The 16175-nt window shown below is 63.8% G+C and overlaps 1 protein-coding gene across 1 annotated transcript; it reads left to right on the top strand.

Annotated features, from left to right (window-relative positions):
* The first annotated feature begins 1026 nt into the window (after window positions 1-1026).
* CCDC88B (coiled-coil domain containing 88B) lies at window positions 1027-14736 on the top strand. Its single transcript, XM_060104403.1, has 27 exons — window positions 1027-1086; window positions 1388-1521; window positions 1685-1796; window positions 1936-2005; window positions 2083-2141; window positions 2245-2328; window positions 2404-2547; window positions 2720-2868; window positions 3027-3108; window positions 3259-3417; window positions 3964-4110; window positions 4269-4377; window positions 4554-4690; window positions 4772-5902; window positions 8991-9118; window positions 9196-9313; window positions 10073-10168; window positions 10251-10391; window positions 10746-11002; window positions 11348-11491; window positions 11697-11883; window positions 12029-12174; window positions 12405-12503; window positions 12694-12845; window positions 13414-13620; window positions 13783-13851; window positions 14665-14736. The coding sequence occupies exons 1-27, from the start codon at window positions 1027-1029 to the stop codon at window positions 14718-14720; spliced, it is 4377 nt and encodes a 1458-aa protein (XP_059960386.1). The 3' UTR covers window positions 14721-14736.
* Window positions 14737-16175: the final 1439 nt, after the last annotated feature.

Here is a 16175-nt window from a genome sequence, read left to right as displayed (position 1 = left end):
CCCCATGTCTTTCCTGATCATCCCACTGAAGTCAAATCCCTTCCCTATCAATGCACGTAGTACAGCTGCAATGTTACATTTTGTGTGTATGTGTGTGTGTGTGCGTGCGCACGCGCGTGTGTGCGTGTGTGTGTGTGTGTATGTGTGATTTTCTGCGTAGCTGTCTCCCCGATGTACTGTGCGTCCCACGGGGGCAGGGACTATGTGGCTTTTTACTACATCTCAGTACCCAGCAATGTCCCACATGTAGCCCAGTAGTGAGCAGTGGGGGAACTGGGGTGTCCTCCTGGCCTCCTGGTTTATCTACGAGACACGTGCCGCTGGTCTCTGCATTGAACTGTGTCCCTCAGAGGCTGGATTCTAACTCACTTCTTTCACAGATGGGAAATTGAGGCCTGTGAGGTCACTAGCCCACGGGCTAGACATCCTGTCTCAGTCCAGTGTATATAGAGTATGGGGGGCGGTCCGAGGAAGGGGTACTCACTTCTGGTCGGGGTTCAGAGGAGGCTTGACATGGGAGGCGGCACCTCCCAAGCTTTGTAAGTTGGGAGGGTGATTTGGGTAAGTTTGGGAAACATCAAGGGGAAAGGGAAGCCAGGCAAATCAGAAGATGCAGGTGTGGGCACCTAGATGCCCCGTGTAAGGCCCCTTCTGAGGCCCTGGAAGGTACAAGGCCGAGGTCACCCTCTTGGGTTTCAAGTTGGGTAACCGAGGCCCAGAGATGGGGAGGACTCACCTGCCATTGTCCATCGAGCCAGGAGAGCTGTGGGCCTTGCTCCTGGGTGGCCCTGACTCCACCGCCCCCCGCTAACCTCTGGGCTGGCCCTGCCCGAGATGCTGGGAGGATGCAGGGAGGCGAAGCGGGGGGTGCTGAGGCAGGACTCCGGGGGTGCACGGGCCTGCCAGCACCCGGAAGGAGGAAGCTGCACAGGGTGTCTGTGGCTGGGCCTGGGCCCACTCGGGGACTTCCTCTTCCTCTCAGGGCAGGTGTAGCCGCCAGAGCGGGACCAACACCCTGACCCCGTCATGGATGGGGGCAAGGGGCCCAGGATCAGAGACTTCCTGAATGGGAGCCTGGCCACCTGGGTGAGGGGGCAGTCCGTGGGAGAATGGGGAGGGGAAATGAGCAGCAGGGAGGGGCTGGTGTGGGGTTGGGGGAGAGGGGGCAGAGCTGGGGCCTGAGGGGAGGTGGGGGCTCAGGTGGGGATGGAGAAGTCCAGGCAGCTGTGCAGCAGGAAAAGGGGTCCAGGCCCGTGGCCACTGGCATTCTGGGCACTGGTGAGGAGGGGGCTGTGCGGGCTCAGGAGGCAGGTCAGAGGGGCTCAGGATTCACTCTGCCGGTGCAGGCCTCCCACCCAGACCAACTGACTCCTTTGTGTCCCCACAGGCGCTGGGCCTGGCCGGGCTGGTGGGGGAGCCGGAGGGGGAAGAGGAGGAGGAAGGAGAGGGGCCTCTTTGTCCGGAGACGAGGTTCTTACGCCTCAGCGACGGGGCCCTGCTTCTCCGGGTGTTGGGCATCATGTAAGGGGCATCAGAGGGGGACCCGGGGCATCTGCGGAGGGGTTTGAGGGGAGGGGGGCCAGGCAGCCTGGTGGGAAGAGCCTGACGGGTGGTCGGCAGAGCCTGGTTTAGGGGAGGTGGGTCCTCAGTTACCCTTCCCACCTATCGTCCCCTGTGCCCACAGTGCCCCCAGTTCCCAAGGCGGCCCTCGAATGATCAGGGGCCACGATGGTCCCGCAGCCTGGCGGGTGTGGAACCTAAACCACCTGTGGGGCCGGCTGAGGGACTTCTACCAGGTGAGGGGTCAGGAGGGGAGGCTGAGCCTGGGAGCCCCCTGCCTGCGGGAAGGCCCTTCTCACATCTCCCACCCCGTCCGGTCTGTCCGTCCATCCGCCGCCCATCCGCTGCCCGTCCGCCGCCTGTCCGCCGCCGCAGGAGGAGCTGCAGCTGCTGATCCTGTCTCCACCCCCAGACCTCCAGGCGCTGGGGTTTGACCCCTTCTCAGGTGCTCTCTCCCACCACCCCTTCCTGCTTCTTCCCCCTATCCCTGCCCGTTAACCCCTTGTGGCTTGTACCCTGCAGAGGAGGCGGTGGAGGAGCTGGAAGGCATCCTTAGGCTACTGCTGGGGGCATCAGTGCAGGTGAGTGGGGCAGGGGAGGGCAGGGTCCAGCCTTGGCCACAGAGGTGGGAGACTCCGGTGTGAGCCTCACTGTCCCCTCCTCGTCCCCCTGCTCCCCCTGCAGTGTGAGCACCGGGAACTGTTCATCCGGCACATCCAGGGCCTCAGCCTCGAGGTCCAGAGTGAGCTGGCTGCTGCCATCCAGGAGGTACAAGTTTGGTCGGCCGTCTGGGACACCCTGCCCCCTACTTCTTTGGCTGACCTGCTCTCCCTGTGCCTCCAGGTGACCCAGCCCGGGGCCGGCTTGGTGCTGGCGCTGGCTGGGCCTGAGCCTGGGGAGCTGGCGCCTCCAGAGCTGGAGATGCTGTCCCGGAGCCTGGTGGGGACACTTTTGAGGCTGGCTCGGGAGCGGGACGTGGGGGCCCAGGTACGAGGCGGCCGGAGGAGGAAGAGGAGGGCCACGGGGACCCAGCCCTGTGCTGGAGGTGCAGTTGGGGGTGGAGCGCTGCAACAGTCACACACATCTTGTGGTGCTTGGGGGCAGATGTGGGGCTCTTGGGGTGGGTTACTCCTGACCCCTGACCTTTGACGTCCCCCAGCGGCTGGCTGAGTTGCTGCTGGAGCGGCAGCCGGAAGCCCCCTTGTTGCCTGAGGCTCCTGCCAGGACTCCCCAGGAGGGTGCCTCACACCACCTGGCCCTGCAGCTGGCCAACACCAAGGCCCAACTGCGGCACGTCCGGCAGGAGCTGTGAGCGCTGCTGGCTGGGAAGGACCTGGCTGGGTGGGGGTGGTGGGGGGCGGGCAGGGAGCGCCGCTTAGGTCTGGGTGGGGTCCGGATGGAGATCAGGCCTAGCAAGAGCTGGAGGGTGCAGGTCCCCAGACCCCTCCTGCGTCCCTTCCCTCCAGGGAGGAGAAAGCCGAGCTGCTGCTAGATTCCCAGGTGGAGGTGCAGGGCTTGGAGGCCGAAATTCGAAGGCTCCGCCAGGAGGTGCGCTCAGATGCCCCCAAACATGGCCGCATTCCCTAACCCGCTCCCCGCACCTTCCCCAGCCTACTGCCTCCCCCAACCCGGCTCCTTCCCGTCCTCATCCCTCTGGCCAGCGGGTGGCCCTTCCTAGCTCCGCACCATCTGGCCCAGGCCCAGGCGCTGTCCGGACAGGCCAAGCGGGCTGAGCTGTACCGCGAGGAGGCGGAGGCGCTGCGGGAGCGGGCCGGCCGCCTGCCTCGCCTGCAGGAGGAACTGCGACGCTGCCGGGAACGGCTGCAGGCAGCAGAGGCCTGCAAGGGCCAGCTGGAGGTGAGGCGGGCGACGGGGGCTGCAGGGGGCGGGGCATGGGGGGCGCGGCCTGCTGGGGACAGGGTGGGCCTCGAGAGGAGCGAATTTGGGCCAAGGGAAAGGTCAGGCCTGATGGAGGGAATAGTCACCGCTAGGAGAACGCGGTCAGGTGGTGTCTGGGGACAGGCCCTCTGGAGGATGGGGCAGATGGAGGGGAGAGGTGGAGGCTGTGGGTAAGGGTAGGTCCTGGAGAGGAGGGTGGGGCCAGTTGTAGGGGAGGCAGGGTCTGGAGAGAGCACCCAGCAACGGGGCTAAGTGGGGCTTAGAAGGACCTTGGAAGGCAGTTCCTGGGGAGAAGGGGCAAGGCCTACATAGGAGAAGGGCGGGGCCGGGTGCTAGGGGAGTGGTACCTGAAGAAACCTTGGAGGGGGAGGGGCAGATGGAGGGGAGAGGCGGGGCCTGGAGAGCAACAGGGGTGCAGGGTCAGATGGGGGAGGGGAGCCAGGGTCTGTGGCCCCGGAGTGCTGGGGGCATCGCACCACCGGCTCTCTCTTGCTCCCCCACCAGGAGGAGCGGGTGCTCTCCGGGGCTCTGGAAGCCTCGAAGGCGCTGCTGGAGGAGCAGCTGGAGGCCGCTCAGGAGCGCTGTGCTCGGCTGCATGAGACCCAGCGGGAGAACCTGCTGCTGCGGACCCGGCTGGGCGAGGCCCATGCGGTGAGATTCCCAGAGTGAGCCCTGGTCACGCAGTGATCTGTGACCCCAGTGGTGATGCCTGTGACTCCTACTCCTTGTTTCCCCTCGTGACCCTCTAGCCCACACACTTGGCCTGGCCCTGGCGGGGAGAGCTTGTCTGACCCTGCTCTCCCCTCCAGGAGCTGGACTCTTTGCGGCATCAGGTGGACCAGCTGGCAGAGGAGAACGTGGAGCTGGAGTTGGAGCTTCAGCGGAGCCTGGAGCCAGCCCCGGGCTCCCCTGGGGAGGGTGAGTGGGACCCCAGTGGAGGGGCTGTGGGTGGGAGGCTGCCTGTGTTTTCCTGAACCTTAGTGGGGACAGCTCCTGATTTCATCCCCTTCCCCCGGGTGTGTCGGGGGGTGGGGGGTGGGGGTGAGGAGCCATAAGGGAGCAAAGGGGTCCTGACCTCATCTCCCACACCCCAGCGCCCCTGCCAGGAGCAGCTCCCTCTCTGCATGACGAAGTGAGGGAGGCAGAGGCTGGGCGGCTGCGGACCCTAGAGCGGGAGAATCAGGAGCTTCGAGGCCTGCTCCGGGCGCTGCAGGGGCGGCCAGGTGGCCAGGTGAGTCCCCTCCCCCAAGCATCAGCACGTCCTTCCTGGCATCCTCCTCTGGGTTTGACCATCCCTCTCATGTGCCCTCAGCTCCCCCTGCTGGAGGAGCCGAGAGAGGACTCCGTGATTCCAGGGCCAGACTCAGCTCCCCAGACTCGGCGGGCCTCAGACCATGGCCCCCAGGGCTTGCCTGGTCAGGCAGGGGATGAAGGCCCCCAGGCTTTGGACCCGGCTCCCCTGGCGTCAGATTCAGCCCTCGAGGGGTTAGCTGAGTGTCCTCTGGCATCTGATTTGGACCCAAAGGTGGTGGAGAGGCCCCTCCAGGCGGCTGTCATGGTGCCTGTAGGCACGATGGCCCAGGAGTCAGGCCCCGCTGTAGAGGCACAGGTGTCCCTAAAGAAGGCTGGCCTTGGAGCCCCTCTCCAGACCCCTGCCTCTGGGGCCCCGCCTCAGGGTCCAGAGATCAAAATTCAGGCCCAGCTGTCGCTGGGAGGAGAGACTGGAGAGTCGGTGCCCGAGGCCTTGGGGCTGAGACGGCAGGACCCTGGGAGCAAACCCGGACTCTCGGAGCCCAGCCTCTGTGGGCAGTTGGAGGAGACCCTAGACCAGAGGCTGGACCTACCCAAGGGGCGAGCAGAGGCCAGAAAGCATGAAGAGAAGTTGGAGAGGATGGTCGGGGACCCAGTCCAACAAAAACCACAGCAGAAGCTGGAAGGGGCTCCTGAGGCCCAGACCTGGGAGGGGAGGATCCCAGGGGAGATCCTGGCCAGTGGTGTCCCAGAGCAGGAGGCCCTCAAGGACGAGATGGCACGGCTGAGGAGAGAGGCTGAGGCTCTTCGAGCTGAGCTGGAGGCCCAGGCCTGGAGGCTGGAGGCCCGAGGCACGGAGGCCGCCCGCCTCTCCGAGGAGCTGGCTCAGGCACGGAGGGCAGAGGCCGAGGCCCACCGGGAGGTGGAGGCCCAGGCCCGGGAGCTGGCCCGGCTGCGGGAGGCGGTGGAGGCCGCTGGCCGGGAGCTGGAGGCTGCGTCGCGGGAGCGGGGGGCGCTGGCGGAGGTGCTGGCAGCGACGGGCCGCGAGCGGAGGCAGTGGGAGCGAGAGGCGCCCAGGCTGCGGGCCCGGGCCGAGGCGGCCGAGGAGCGGTTGCAGGCGCTGCAGAGCCAGAGTCACCAGCACCTGGAGGAGGCCGAGCGGGAGCGCCGGGAGAGGCAGGCCCTCCAGGAGGTACGTCGGGGCTCGTAGCCGGGGTCAGGAAGCAGGGTTCCAGGCCAGTTGCTGGGTTTTGGGTTATTAATTCCATCAGCAGCCGCTGAGTGCCCAGCACTGAGCTGGGGCCGGAAATAGAAAGGTGAAGTCCCCTCCTGCCTCCCAAAGGCATGCCTGGCTTGGGAGAGGGGCAGATGTCCCCTGCCTTTGATGGGATGGCTGTAGCAGGTGGGCACAGAGCTAGATGGCCTGGGTGCAAATCCTGGCTCTCTGACTGTGGCGCTTTACTCAGCTCTGCCCCGGTGCCTCCCTCGGTGAAATGGGGGTGCTCTTCGTAGCTGCCTCAGCGGGTCTTTGGAAGACCAAGGGAGATAATGGCGTGAAGAGCCTAGTTCATGCTGGGCGAAGGCTCAAGATACGTTGGTTGTTACAGGCAAAGTGCTTTGGGAGCCCCACGGGCAAGGGAGCTGGTGCCAGGGTCGGGGCAAGGAGGCTTCGGGGAGGGTTCTAAGGAAAGATGGAGATTTTGCTGAGCGGGGAAGGATATTTCATCCAGAGAGAACAGCATGTGCAAAAACTTGAAGGCATTAGAGATGCTCAGGGGCCCAGGAGGTGTGGGGGAAGGTGGAGAAGTACATTGGACCAGCGTTGTAGGTGTTGGTACTCCATCCCCAGGCAGGGAAATTCACCCAAGGGTGTGGGCAGACCTGTGTGAGGATGCGTTTGGGGAGGGTCACCTTGGTGTACAGGGGAAGCTGGGGCCATAAGGAGGCAGTGCCAGTGGTCAAGGTGGCAGGTGAGGGAATTCCCTGGCAGTCCAGTGGTTAGGACTCCATGCTTCCACTGCAGGGGCACAGGTTCAATCCCTGGTCGGGGAACTAAGATCCTGCAAGCTGCGTGGTGTGGCCAAAAAAAAAAAAATGGTGGCAGGTGAGGCTGGCTGGAGCTGGGATGGGGGATGGAGGAGAGAGAAGACCTGGAAACCCCTCTATTCATTCAGTCAAGCATGTTTGCGGGCATCTCCTTGGCACCAGGCCCTATACCAGGCAGCCAGTGCATGTGTCCTTCGGGTGATGCTCACTCACAGTCTGGGGTGGAGACAGGACCGTGCGGGGAGCCGTGGGGGTCCAGGAAGCACACTGGACTCAGGCTGGGGCACGTCAGGGAAGGCTTCCTGGAGGAGGAGGTACAGGCCCGAGTTTGTAGGGGTGGAGTGTGAGGAGGGGAGTGGAGGGAGGTGAGACTAAGCCTTCATTAATCAGGTTTCCTATAGGGCAGGGCTTTGTCTTCCTTATGAGCAAAGGAAGGAGTTGCAGCTGTTTTCATGAGGGCAATGAGGAGTCACTGGAGGGTTTAAAGTGAGCAGGGTGGTCAGGTCTGCGGGACTGAAGGCCCCTCAGGGGAAGCAGAGGAGACCGCAAGGCAATGGGATGGGTGTTCAGGCCAGTGGGGCACAGTGCTGAGGGGAAGGTGTGCTGCAGACGAGGAATCACATGTTCTGGCTGAGCAGTTTCCAGTTTCATCCCTGTTGCACAGAGGAGGGCACTGAGATCCGGAGAGGATAAGTTATTTGCTCCGAGAGGCCTCCTGATGGAGAGGAGTGAGGAACAGGCTGTTGGCTTGGCCTGGGGAGTGTGAGAATTGGAGGTGTGGGTGAGAGGGTAAGGCCAAGAGGTTGTCTCTGGGGTCCACTTTGTAGGAGGTGACTGAGAGATGCTGTCAGACGCACCTGGATTATATCTCAGATCCCCTACTCAACTGTGTGGCTTGGGGCCAGTTACTTAACCTCTCAGAGTCTCAGTTTCTTTACCTGAAACCAGAATAACAACAATACCTGTGTCACAGGATCCTGTAAGGTAATGAACGTAGAGAGTTTGGGGCAGTACCTGGCACTCAGTATGGGCTTAATCCGTAGAGAGGGAGTGCCAGCAGGTGGGCAGTGAAGGTAGGGGGTAGGGCTGGCCGGCTGGAGGAGCCAGCTCTGAGGACCAAGAGGGTGGAAGAGGCTGAGGACAAAGGGAAATTTAGTGAGATTTCCTGGTGGAGCAGTTCCTGGTGATAGCTGGGGTGGCTGGCCAGGGGAAGGAGGGCAGGGAACCAGGGGCCAAGGGGCTTGTCCAAGTGGGCCTCCCGGCTAGGGGGAGGGCAGGAGGCATGGTGGATGGGGCATTGAAGGCTGTGGCCAGAGCCTGCACGGGGCAGGGCAGGGGTCTGGCCCGAGATGCAGGTCTTCCTGGGCACCACTGTTCTTCCTATTCTCTGCCCTGGGGCTCTTGTGGCTGCTGGCTGCAGGCAACAGGGACACATGGGACTCTTAGTTTTTCAATGAGAGGCCGTGGCCAAGGGTGTCTAGAAGTGCAGTGACCCTGGGCGGTGGTCTGGGTGGGGTTGCTAAGCCAGGAAGATCAGAGTACGGGTTGGTAGACCCCATTTCCAAAGGTAGGATTTGGCGGGCGGCTGTCATGGTCGGGCCTTCCCCAGGGTTTCATCCTGCCAGGGCCCCCACCCCCCGTACCTCAGAATGGTTTGACCTACCTCGTGGGGCCCACAGGCCAGAGTGGGTCTCCTATCCACTTCCGCAGTGGTATGGCCCAACCGCCACAGGCTGCCTGGCCAGCGGCATCCTGGCCCTCCCCCTCCCAGCTCCCACTGTGGTTAGGCCTGGCCTTCACCAAGTTCCTGCCCTCTGTGGCCACCCTCCTGTGGCTGAGGGTACTCTCCAGTCCCGCCTCCTCCGAGCCCCTCTTTCCCTCACATGACCTGTGTGGCCTCAGAACGTAGGGTGAATCCAGCTGTCACTGGGCACGTGAGGAACCATGGGCTCAGAGAGGTGAAGACGTTTGCCCAGCGAGTGTCTCTGACTCCGGGCCCAGGGGCCTCCCTCACACCCTGGCAGGCTTATAATCCCCAGCTCTTTCATACCCACTCTACAAGGCGACCAGGCCTTGTTCCCATTTTACAGATGGGGGAGTAGAGCCCCAAAGGGTTAAAGATACTTGCCCAGGGTGACAAAGCAAGGACAGAAAGCCGGGTCTCCTGACTCTCAGGCCTGGCTGAGGGCGGTGGTCTGTCCTTCTGGCTCTGAGGCTTCTCTGCCTGCCCTCAGGAGCTAGAGAAGGCCATGGTGCGGGGCCAGGAGCTGGGGGCCCGGCTGGAGCATCTGCAGAGTGAGCTGGAACGGGCGGCTCTGGAGCACCAGGAATTTCTGCGGGAACAGGAGTTCCAGCAGCAAAGGTGGGGTGTTGCCCGAGGGGCAGAGAGGGGCAGGCAAGGACCTGGGGAGGGCTGGGAGCCAAGACTTCTCCTGGCAGGTACCAGGGCCTGGAGCAGCGGCTGGAAGCTGAGCTGCAGGTGGCAGCCACCAGCAAGGAGGAGGCACTGCTATCACTCAAAAAGAGGGCCCTGCAGCTGGAGGAGGAGCTGTTCCAGGTGAGGCCGCTGCCCTGCTTGCCGGGGCCCCAGCCCACTCCTCCCTCCATCCTGCACACAGACAGCCAGGGCCGCGTGCACTCGTATCGCCCCCTTGGTCTTGCCCCTCAATCTTGGCCAGTTGCTCGCCTTGTGCCCCGATTTGGGGCCTATAGCAGGGAGCACTGTGCCGGGAGCCAGGCGGCTCTGCCCGCGCCTCGTCTCCCCCATTCCTCAAGGGGGCAGAGCCTGGCGGCTTTACTCTGAGACGACTGCTGTGTCCCTCAGGCGCTGGCTCCACCACTTCCTGAGCTCAACGACTATTGTCCTAAGTCGGGAATCGTTTCTGATGGCCCCGTTGCATGCGGGCTCAGCGCCGCTCTGGTGCGGCCCCATAGCAGGTTGCCACCGCCCTCAGGGAGCTCACTGTCCACCTGGGACAGAGGCAAGAACACAGGCGACCATAGCCAGTGGGCCCCCAGCAGACTGCTTAGCTGGCAGGTGTGGGATTGATCGGGGGAGGTTTTCTGGAGAAAGCAGTGTTGAAACGGGGGCCCAGAGGAGGAGGAGGATGTGCAGAAGCAACAGCTCGGGCAGAGGCTGGGCGCTGCTGCAGAACCGAGAGAAGGTGCAGGGGGTGGGGTGGAGAGTGAGGGAGCGAGGAGGGCAGGGCTGCGGGATTCTGGGCCGTGGGTGCAGTGTGACGGGGGAGGGCTGCCAAAGAGGGTGAGGGTCTACTGCGCTGTGCCCAGGCCGCTGCCACTCCCCCTCTCCTTGCAGCTGCGCCAGGGTGCTGTGGGACAGGGGCCTGAGAAGCAGGCTGAGCCGAGGGTCACGGAGGCCCAGAGCGCGCGGCTCATCGAGGTGGAGCGCAGTGTGAGTGTCGCCGTGGTGGGCACGGGGCTGGGGGGTGTGCCCCAGAGGCCTGGCACTGGCTAACCCCCTCCTTGCTGGGCAGAATGCAACGCTGGCCGCCGAGAAGGCGGCTCTGCAGGGGCAGCTGCAGCACCTGGAGGGGCAGCTGGGAAGCCTGCAAGGGCGCGTCCAGGAGCTGCTGCTGCAGAGTCAGCGGGCACAGGAGCACAGCAGCTGCCTGCAGGTGGGTGGCGGCTTGCGTACCTGTCCCCTGCCCTGTCGCTGCCCACTTCCTGCCCCTTCCCCTGCCCGTAACCCCTCTGGCTGCCTCTAGCCCCCACGTCAGTACCCGTTTCACCCCGTCTCCAGCCCTCTCCTCCACAGTCAGCCATCAGCCCCTCCTGCTTTCCCTGCCCCGACCACAGCCCCATCTGTGCCTTCTGCCCCTTGCCCTCCCCTCCACGGCTGCCTCTGCCTTCGGATCCCTGGACCGCTCTCTCCTTTCCTCTGCCCTGCCCTCTGCCTTTTGCCCCCACCCCTTACCCCCTTTCTGGCCTGGGACGTCACCCAGCAGGCCCTGCTCCCTCCCCTGGCCTAGGCTGAGAAGTCTGTACTGGAGCGGCAGGGCCAGGAGCTGCACAGAAAGCTGGGGGTGCTGGAGGAAGAGGTGCAGGCGGCGCGGCGCTCCCAGGAGGAGACCCGTGGGCAGCAGCAGGCCCTGCTTCGGGATCACAAGGCCCTGGCACAGCTGCAGCGGCGGCAGGAGGCTGAGCTAGAGGGACTGCTGGCCCGGCACCGCGACCTCAAGGCCAACATGCGGGCACTGGAGCTGGCCCACCGGGAGCTGCAAGGCCGGTGAGCCTCCTCCAAACTCCCAGCTCCTCTCCTGGGCTCCCCCTATCTGCCCAGAGCAGGTTCCTTGGGTGGGTCTGATGCCACCAAGGCAGCAGTGCCGCCAGTGGACCCACCTTCATTGCTGTGCCCTCCTGTGTGGCTGGGCTCTCTACACTTCCAGGGTGGGCTCACCCTGGGGCTCACTGGTGGTCGGGAGTGGTGGGCGCCTGGCACAGCGTTCTGCCCTGTGGCTTTGCCCCGGGGCTTATGCTTAGGGGAAGACGGACTTACAGGTCCAGACGGTCCAGCTACCTACACGCCCTGGCCTCGGTCCCTGCGGCCCTCTTAGCTCTTTGTTCATTGCAGGCACGAGCAGCTGCAGGCCCAGAGGGCCCACGTGGAGGCGCAGGAGGTAGCCCTGCTGGCAGAGCGTGAACGCCTGATGCAGGACGGGCATCGGCAGCGGGGCCTGGAGGAGGAGCTCCGGAGGCTGCAGAGTGAGCATGACAGGTACCAGCCCTGGCACAGCCCCTCGCCCTTCGGGCCAGTTCTCACTGTTCCCATCTGTGAAGTGGGTTGGTGGTGAGTTGGTCGCTTTCCCTGTGGGGTCCTGCTTTGCCTCCTCTCCCCATCAAGGCTCCTCTGGCCCTCACGAGGGGCCTGGGGGTGGGGTGGGGCAAGTCCCCTTGGAGAACAGCTCTCCTTGCCCCTGCAGAGCTCAGACGCTGCTGGCGGAGGTGTCCCGGGAGCGAGGTGAGCTGCAGGGGGAACGCGGGGAGCTGCGGGGCCGGCTGGCGAGGCTGGAGCTGGAGCGAGCACAGCTGGAGGCGCAGAGCCTGCGACTGCGAGAGTCCAACCAGCAGCTGGACCTGAGCGCCTGCCGGCTGGCCACACAGTGTGAGGTGTGGCGAGGGGTGGGTGGTGGCTGGGGAGGAAGGGTGGCTTGGAGGGGGCGTTGGGGGCTGGCAAGAGCGTGCAGAGAGTGGAAGGCGGCGGCCCCGAGCCCTGTCAAGCACCCCCGCTTGTCCTGCCGCCTGCCCCTGACAGCTGTTGACAGAGCTCCGGAGCGCCCAGGAAGAGGAGAACCGGCAGCTGCTGGCCGAGGTGCAGGCTCTGAGCCGGGAGAACCGGGAGCTCCTGGAGCGCAGCCTGGAGAGCCGGGACCACCTGCACCGCGAGCAGCGCGAGTACCTGTGAGGGGCCGTGGGGGCCGGCATGGCTGCCCCTTGGGTTGTTTATGGGGAGACGCCCTGGGAGGGCCTGGGAAAAGGGGGAGGCTGACCCCCAGGGGCTCGGGGCAGCGGGGATTTATCAGCCCATCCTGGGGTATGTCAGACTGTGTTAACGGGCAGGGTTGTACCAGGGTGTACCCCGTGTTCCTGCCCAGGCCTCAAGCCCACCTCCTCCCTCCCCATCCTCCCAGGGACCAGCTCAATGCCCTGCGCCGGGAGAAACAGAAGCTGGTGGAGAAGATCATGGACCAGTACCGCGTGCTGGAGCCTGGGCCCCTGCCCCGGACCAAGTGAGCGGCCCCTCCACCCTGGTGGGCCTGGGATCTTCCCTACCTAGCCCCTGCCCTGCCCTTCGAGCCCTGGCCCAGCCCAGGTCCAGGCCCCAGTGAGGGTTTGCCTGGCCTTTGCCATCCCAGACGTGGCCCTCTTGTCCCTCCTTCCTCCCCGGCCTTACCCCCTCTTGTGCCCTCTTGCCCCCAGGAAGGGCAGCTGGCTGGCAGACAAGGTGAAGAGGCTGATGCGGCCCCGGCGGGAGGGGGCGCGCCTGGGGGCCGATGGGGCTGGCAGCACCGAGAGCCTAGGGGCCCCCCCAGAGACGGAGCTCTCCGAGGGCAGGGAGGCAGACGGGACAGGTGGGTCTGGGGGTCAGGTGACCAAGATGGTCCCTACTCCATGTCCCCCCCCCGGCCCCCGGGGCTTGCCAACGCCTCTGGTCTTCCTGTGTGGCTTGCACACGTGCTCCCCGCTGGCCTGCCCTGCTGCAACCTCTCCCCACTCCCCCAGATGGTTCCAGCAGCTCTTTGCCCTGCATCCCTGCTGTGTCCCTCTTGGCTGGCACCTCTCTTCTGCCTGCGCTGCCACCCACGCCATCCTGCCCAACCACAGCGGTACCTAGGACCTCGGAGCAGCAGGGGACTTTAGTGAGAAGTCATTTTTCCCTGTCAGCAGATGAGGAAACTGAGGCCCAGGGAGGGGAAACACCTTGCCCAAGGTCACACAGTGAGTTAGTGCCAGAACCAGCACAGGGTCCAGCCTCCTGTCGCCACCTTCGCTCACCCAACCCTGCGCCCCTTCCTGCCTTCACCTCTGCAGCCGCCTGTCCCCTGTGGCCCCTGTGCAGCTTCTCCCTGCTGGCCCCTCCACTCTGCCCAGCCCCTCCTGGCACTGCTCTCATACCCTCCCTGCCTATGCCTCTTGCAGGGTCCCCCTCACCGGCACCCATGCGCCGGGCCCAGAGCTCCCTGTGCCTGCGGGATGAGACCCTGGCAGGTGGGCAGCGGCGGAAACTCAGCTCAAGATTTCCTGTGGGGCGAAGCTCTGAGTCATTCAGCCCCGGGGACACGCCGCGGCAGAGATTCCGACAGCGGCGCCCAGGCCCGCTGGGGGCACCCAGCCCCCATGGCAAAGGTGAGGGAAAGGATCCCTCCTCGCATTAGCCCCCCAGTTCCCTGTGGACCCACCAGCTCCATGGGGGAGGGGGCTTCCTTCCTGTCTCCTATGTCTCCCCACAAGCCCTGTTGCCTCTGTGTTGGTCCTCATGGCCCAGTGGCTGCCTTGTGCCCCCCCCAGGACCTGGCATGGGATGGGATGGCTCTGTCGAGACCCTGGCGGAGCGTGAAGCAGATGCCAACAGAGAGGGTGAGTGGGGGCCTGGGAGGGAGGGCGGGTAATTGCCCTGCCGGGGGCCCCTGGCAGGCCTCAGTCACCCATTCACTCATTTGACAATGAACCTTTACGACGTGCCAGGTGATGTGCTAGCTGGGGATACAGCAGGGAACATTCTGGTGTGGGGAGGTGGGAGACAGCAAATAATAGGCATAAAAATAATAATATGCATAAAAATAATAATTATCTACAATGGCTTATCCAACAGAAACCTGATGTGAGCTCCACGTGTAATTTAAAATTTTTAAGTAGCCTCATCAGGAGATGTAGAAAGAGACGTGTAAAATTAATTTTAATAACATATTTTGTTTAACTCAGTATGCCTAAACTATTATCATTTTAGTGTGTAGTCAGTGTAAAGGTCATTAATGAGGTATTTTCTATTATTTTTTTCACACTAAGTCTGAAGTCCAGTGGTATTTTACACCCAAGCACATTGCAGTTCAGACCGGCCACATCTCACGTGCCCCGTCCTACACTTGGCAGCTCAGCCCTAGGATATTAGAAGGTGCCAGTGTTCTGGGAAAAAAGGAGAGCAGGGTGAGTGAGATCAGGAGTGCTGGGTGGGCAGGCGGCAGTTTTAATTAGGGCGCTCACGCAGGTCTCCAGGAGGAGGTGAAGGAGAAGCAAAGGCTTGGAGGTGAGAGTATGTCCTGTCCACATATCTGGGGAATGGCTTCCCAGGCAGAGGGAACAGCCGAAGCGAAGGCCTGGCATGTTTGAGGCCTGGCAGGGCAGCCGGGAGTCCCCCGAGGGAGCGAGCCTGAGCTGAGCTTTTCCCTCCAGACGTCGAGGTGCAGGAATCGGAGAAACGGACTCTCGCCCCTTCCCTCAGCCAGTGACACTGCGTGGATGGGGAGCTTGGGAGTGGAGTCTTCTCGACCCTGGAGTCTCACCGGGGGCCCCAGGCAGCCCAAGAATTTGGGGAGGCAGGGCACTTGTGGCGAATCCTTGGACAGGGAGGCCTGGGCCCCCAGGTCCTCCACAGCCTGCACTGGGGCCCCGAGCTGGAGCTGGGATGACTTTGTGGACAGGGGCGATGGCCGGCCCCCACAAACAGCTCCCACCTGGGGCTCCGCCATGCGGCCCTTGCTGAGGAGGTGGTCTCTGGGACACCCCCCAGCTGAAGGAGGCAGGCAGGAGTGGGCAAGAGAGCCCCCTGCCCGGTCCAGACGGCGAGCCAAGGACCATTTCCTGGGGACTGTGGCCCGGGCCCATGTCTGAGCCTTAGCTGGGATGTGAGGGACACGAGAATAAAGCTGGGATGCAACCACCTGAATCTGTGCTCTGTGTCTATCAGTCGCATCTAGGAGCCACTAGGTGCCAGGGACACATGTGGCCTGGAATCCTTCTCTGCTGGCAGAGGCCTGTGGCCATTGGCCTCCTTGCCCTTCATGGGGCAGCAAAGGGCTTTCTTCAGGGGAGGGGCCCGCTGGGCTGGCCTGGACGACGCAGTGGTGGGGTGAGGGGGCGGAGGTTCTGGGTAGCCAGCAGAGTGGGTGGGGTCTGAGTCTGGGCTCAGCCTTTGCTTGAAAGGTGGGGCCTGGGCTCCCAAGTGTGGGGCAGGAGAAGTACCCAGAGGGCCTGCGCCCGCCCCATGTACCCTCTTCTCTCCTTTTATTTCTTCCTGCCTCCTCGTCCTCTCTCCTCCATGCCTTTGGGGCTGAGCCCCTCCCCAGGGAATTCACCGCCCTTGGGGTGTCGCCTGGTGTCGGGGGCTGTTGTGGAGGGACACACGAGGTGGGAAGGATGCCGGGGTCTCTGACCAGGGCCTCTAGGGTGACTGACGCCCGGGAAGGGGGCCATTTGCCTGGGCGGCAGGATGTGAGTCAAGGCACCTGGGGCCGCCCAGAGTAGGGTGGGGCTGCCCGGTTGAGGTGAGGCAACCTGAATCTGGGGGTGGGAAGAGCTGGGACGGGTGGCCAGGCCAGCCTCCCCAGGGTGACCTACTGCAGCCTGACTCACAGGGTTTCCACAGCCCTCCCCTTGGGGATAACCCACCGCTCTGCCTTCCTCTCAGCCTGAGTTTCTGAAGTTGGTGGCATGGGAGTGGACCCCCCTGGCCTCCAGTGGGGCTGAGCAGCTGGAAGCCCCTCCTGTAGGCCTCAGGGCGGGGGGCTTTGATGGCTGCCCCACCCTGTTGGTGGCCCCTGTCAGTTGTCAGGGAGGGGGACAAGGCTCTGGGCCTGACGGGGAGAGCAGGCCACCCCTATGTGGCTCTGATGTGCCTTTTCGAGGTCTACTCTGTGCCAGGCTTGGGGAACCACAAGGGGCGGAGCCACATTGGGGTGCGCGCA

Source organism: Mesoplodon densirostris, chromosome 7 (assembly GCF_025265405.1).
Source record: "Mesoplodon densirostris isolate mMesDen1 chromosome 7, mMesDen1 primary haplotype, whole genome shotgun sequence".
NCBI classification, from domain to species: domain Eukaryota; kingdom Metazoa; phylum Chordata; class Mammalia; order Artiodactyla; family Ziphiidae; genus Mesoplodon; species Mesoplodon densirostris.
This window is presented reverse-complemented; position numbering and strand designations above follow the sequence as displayed.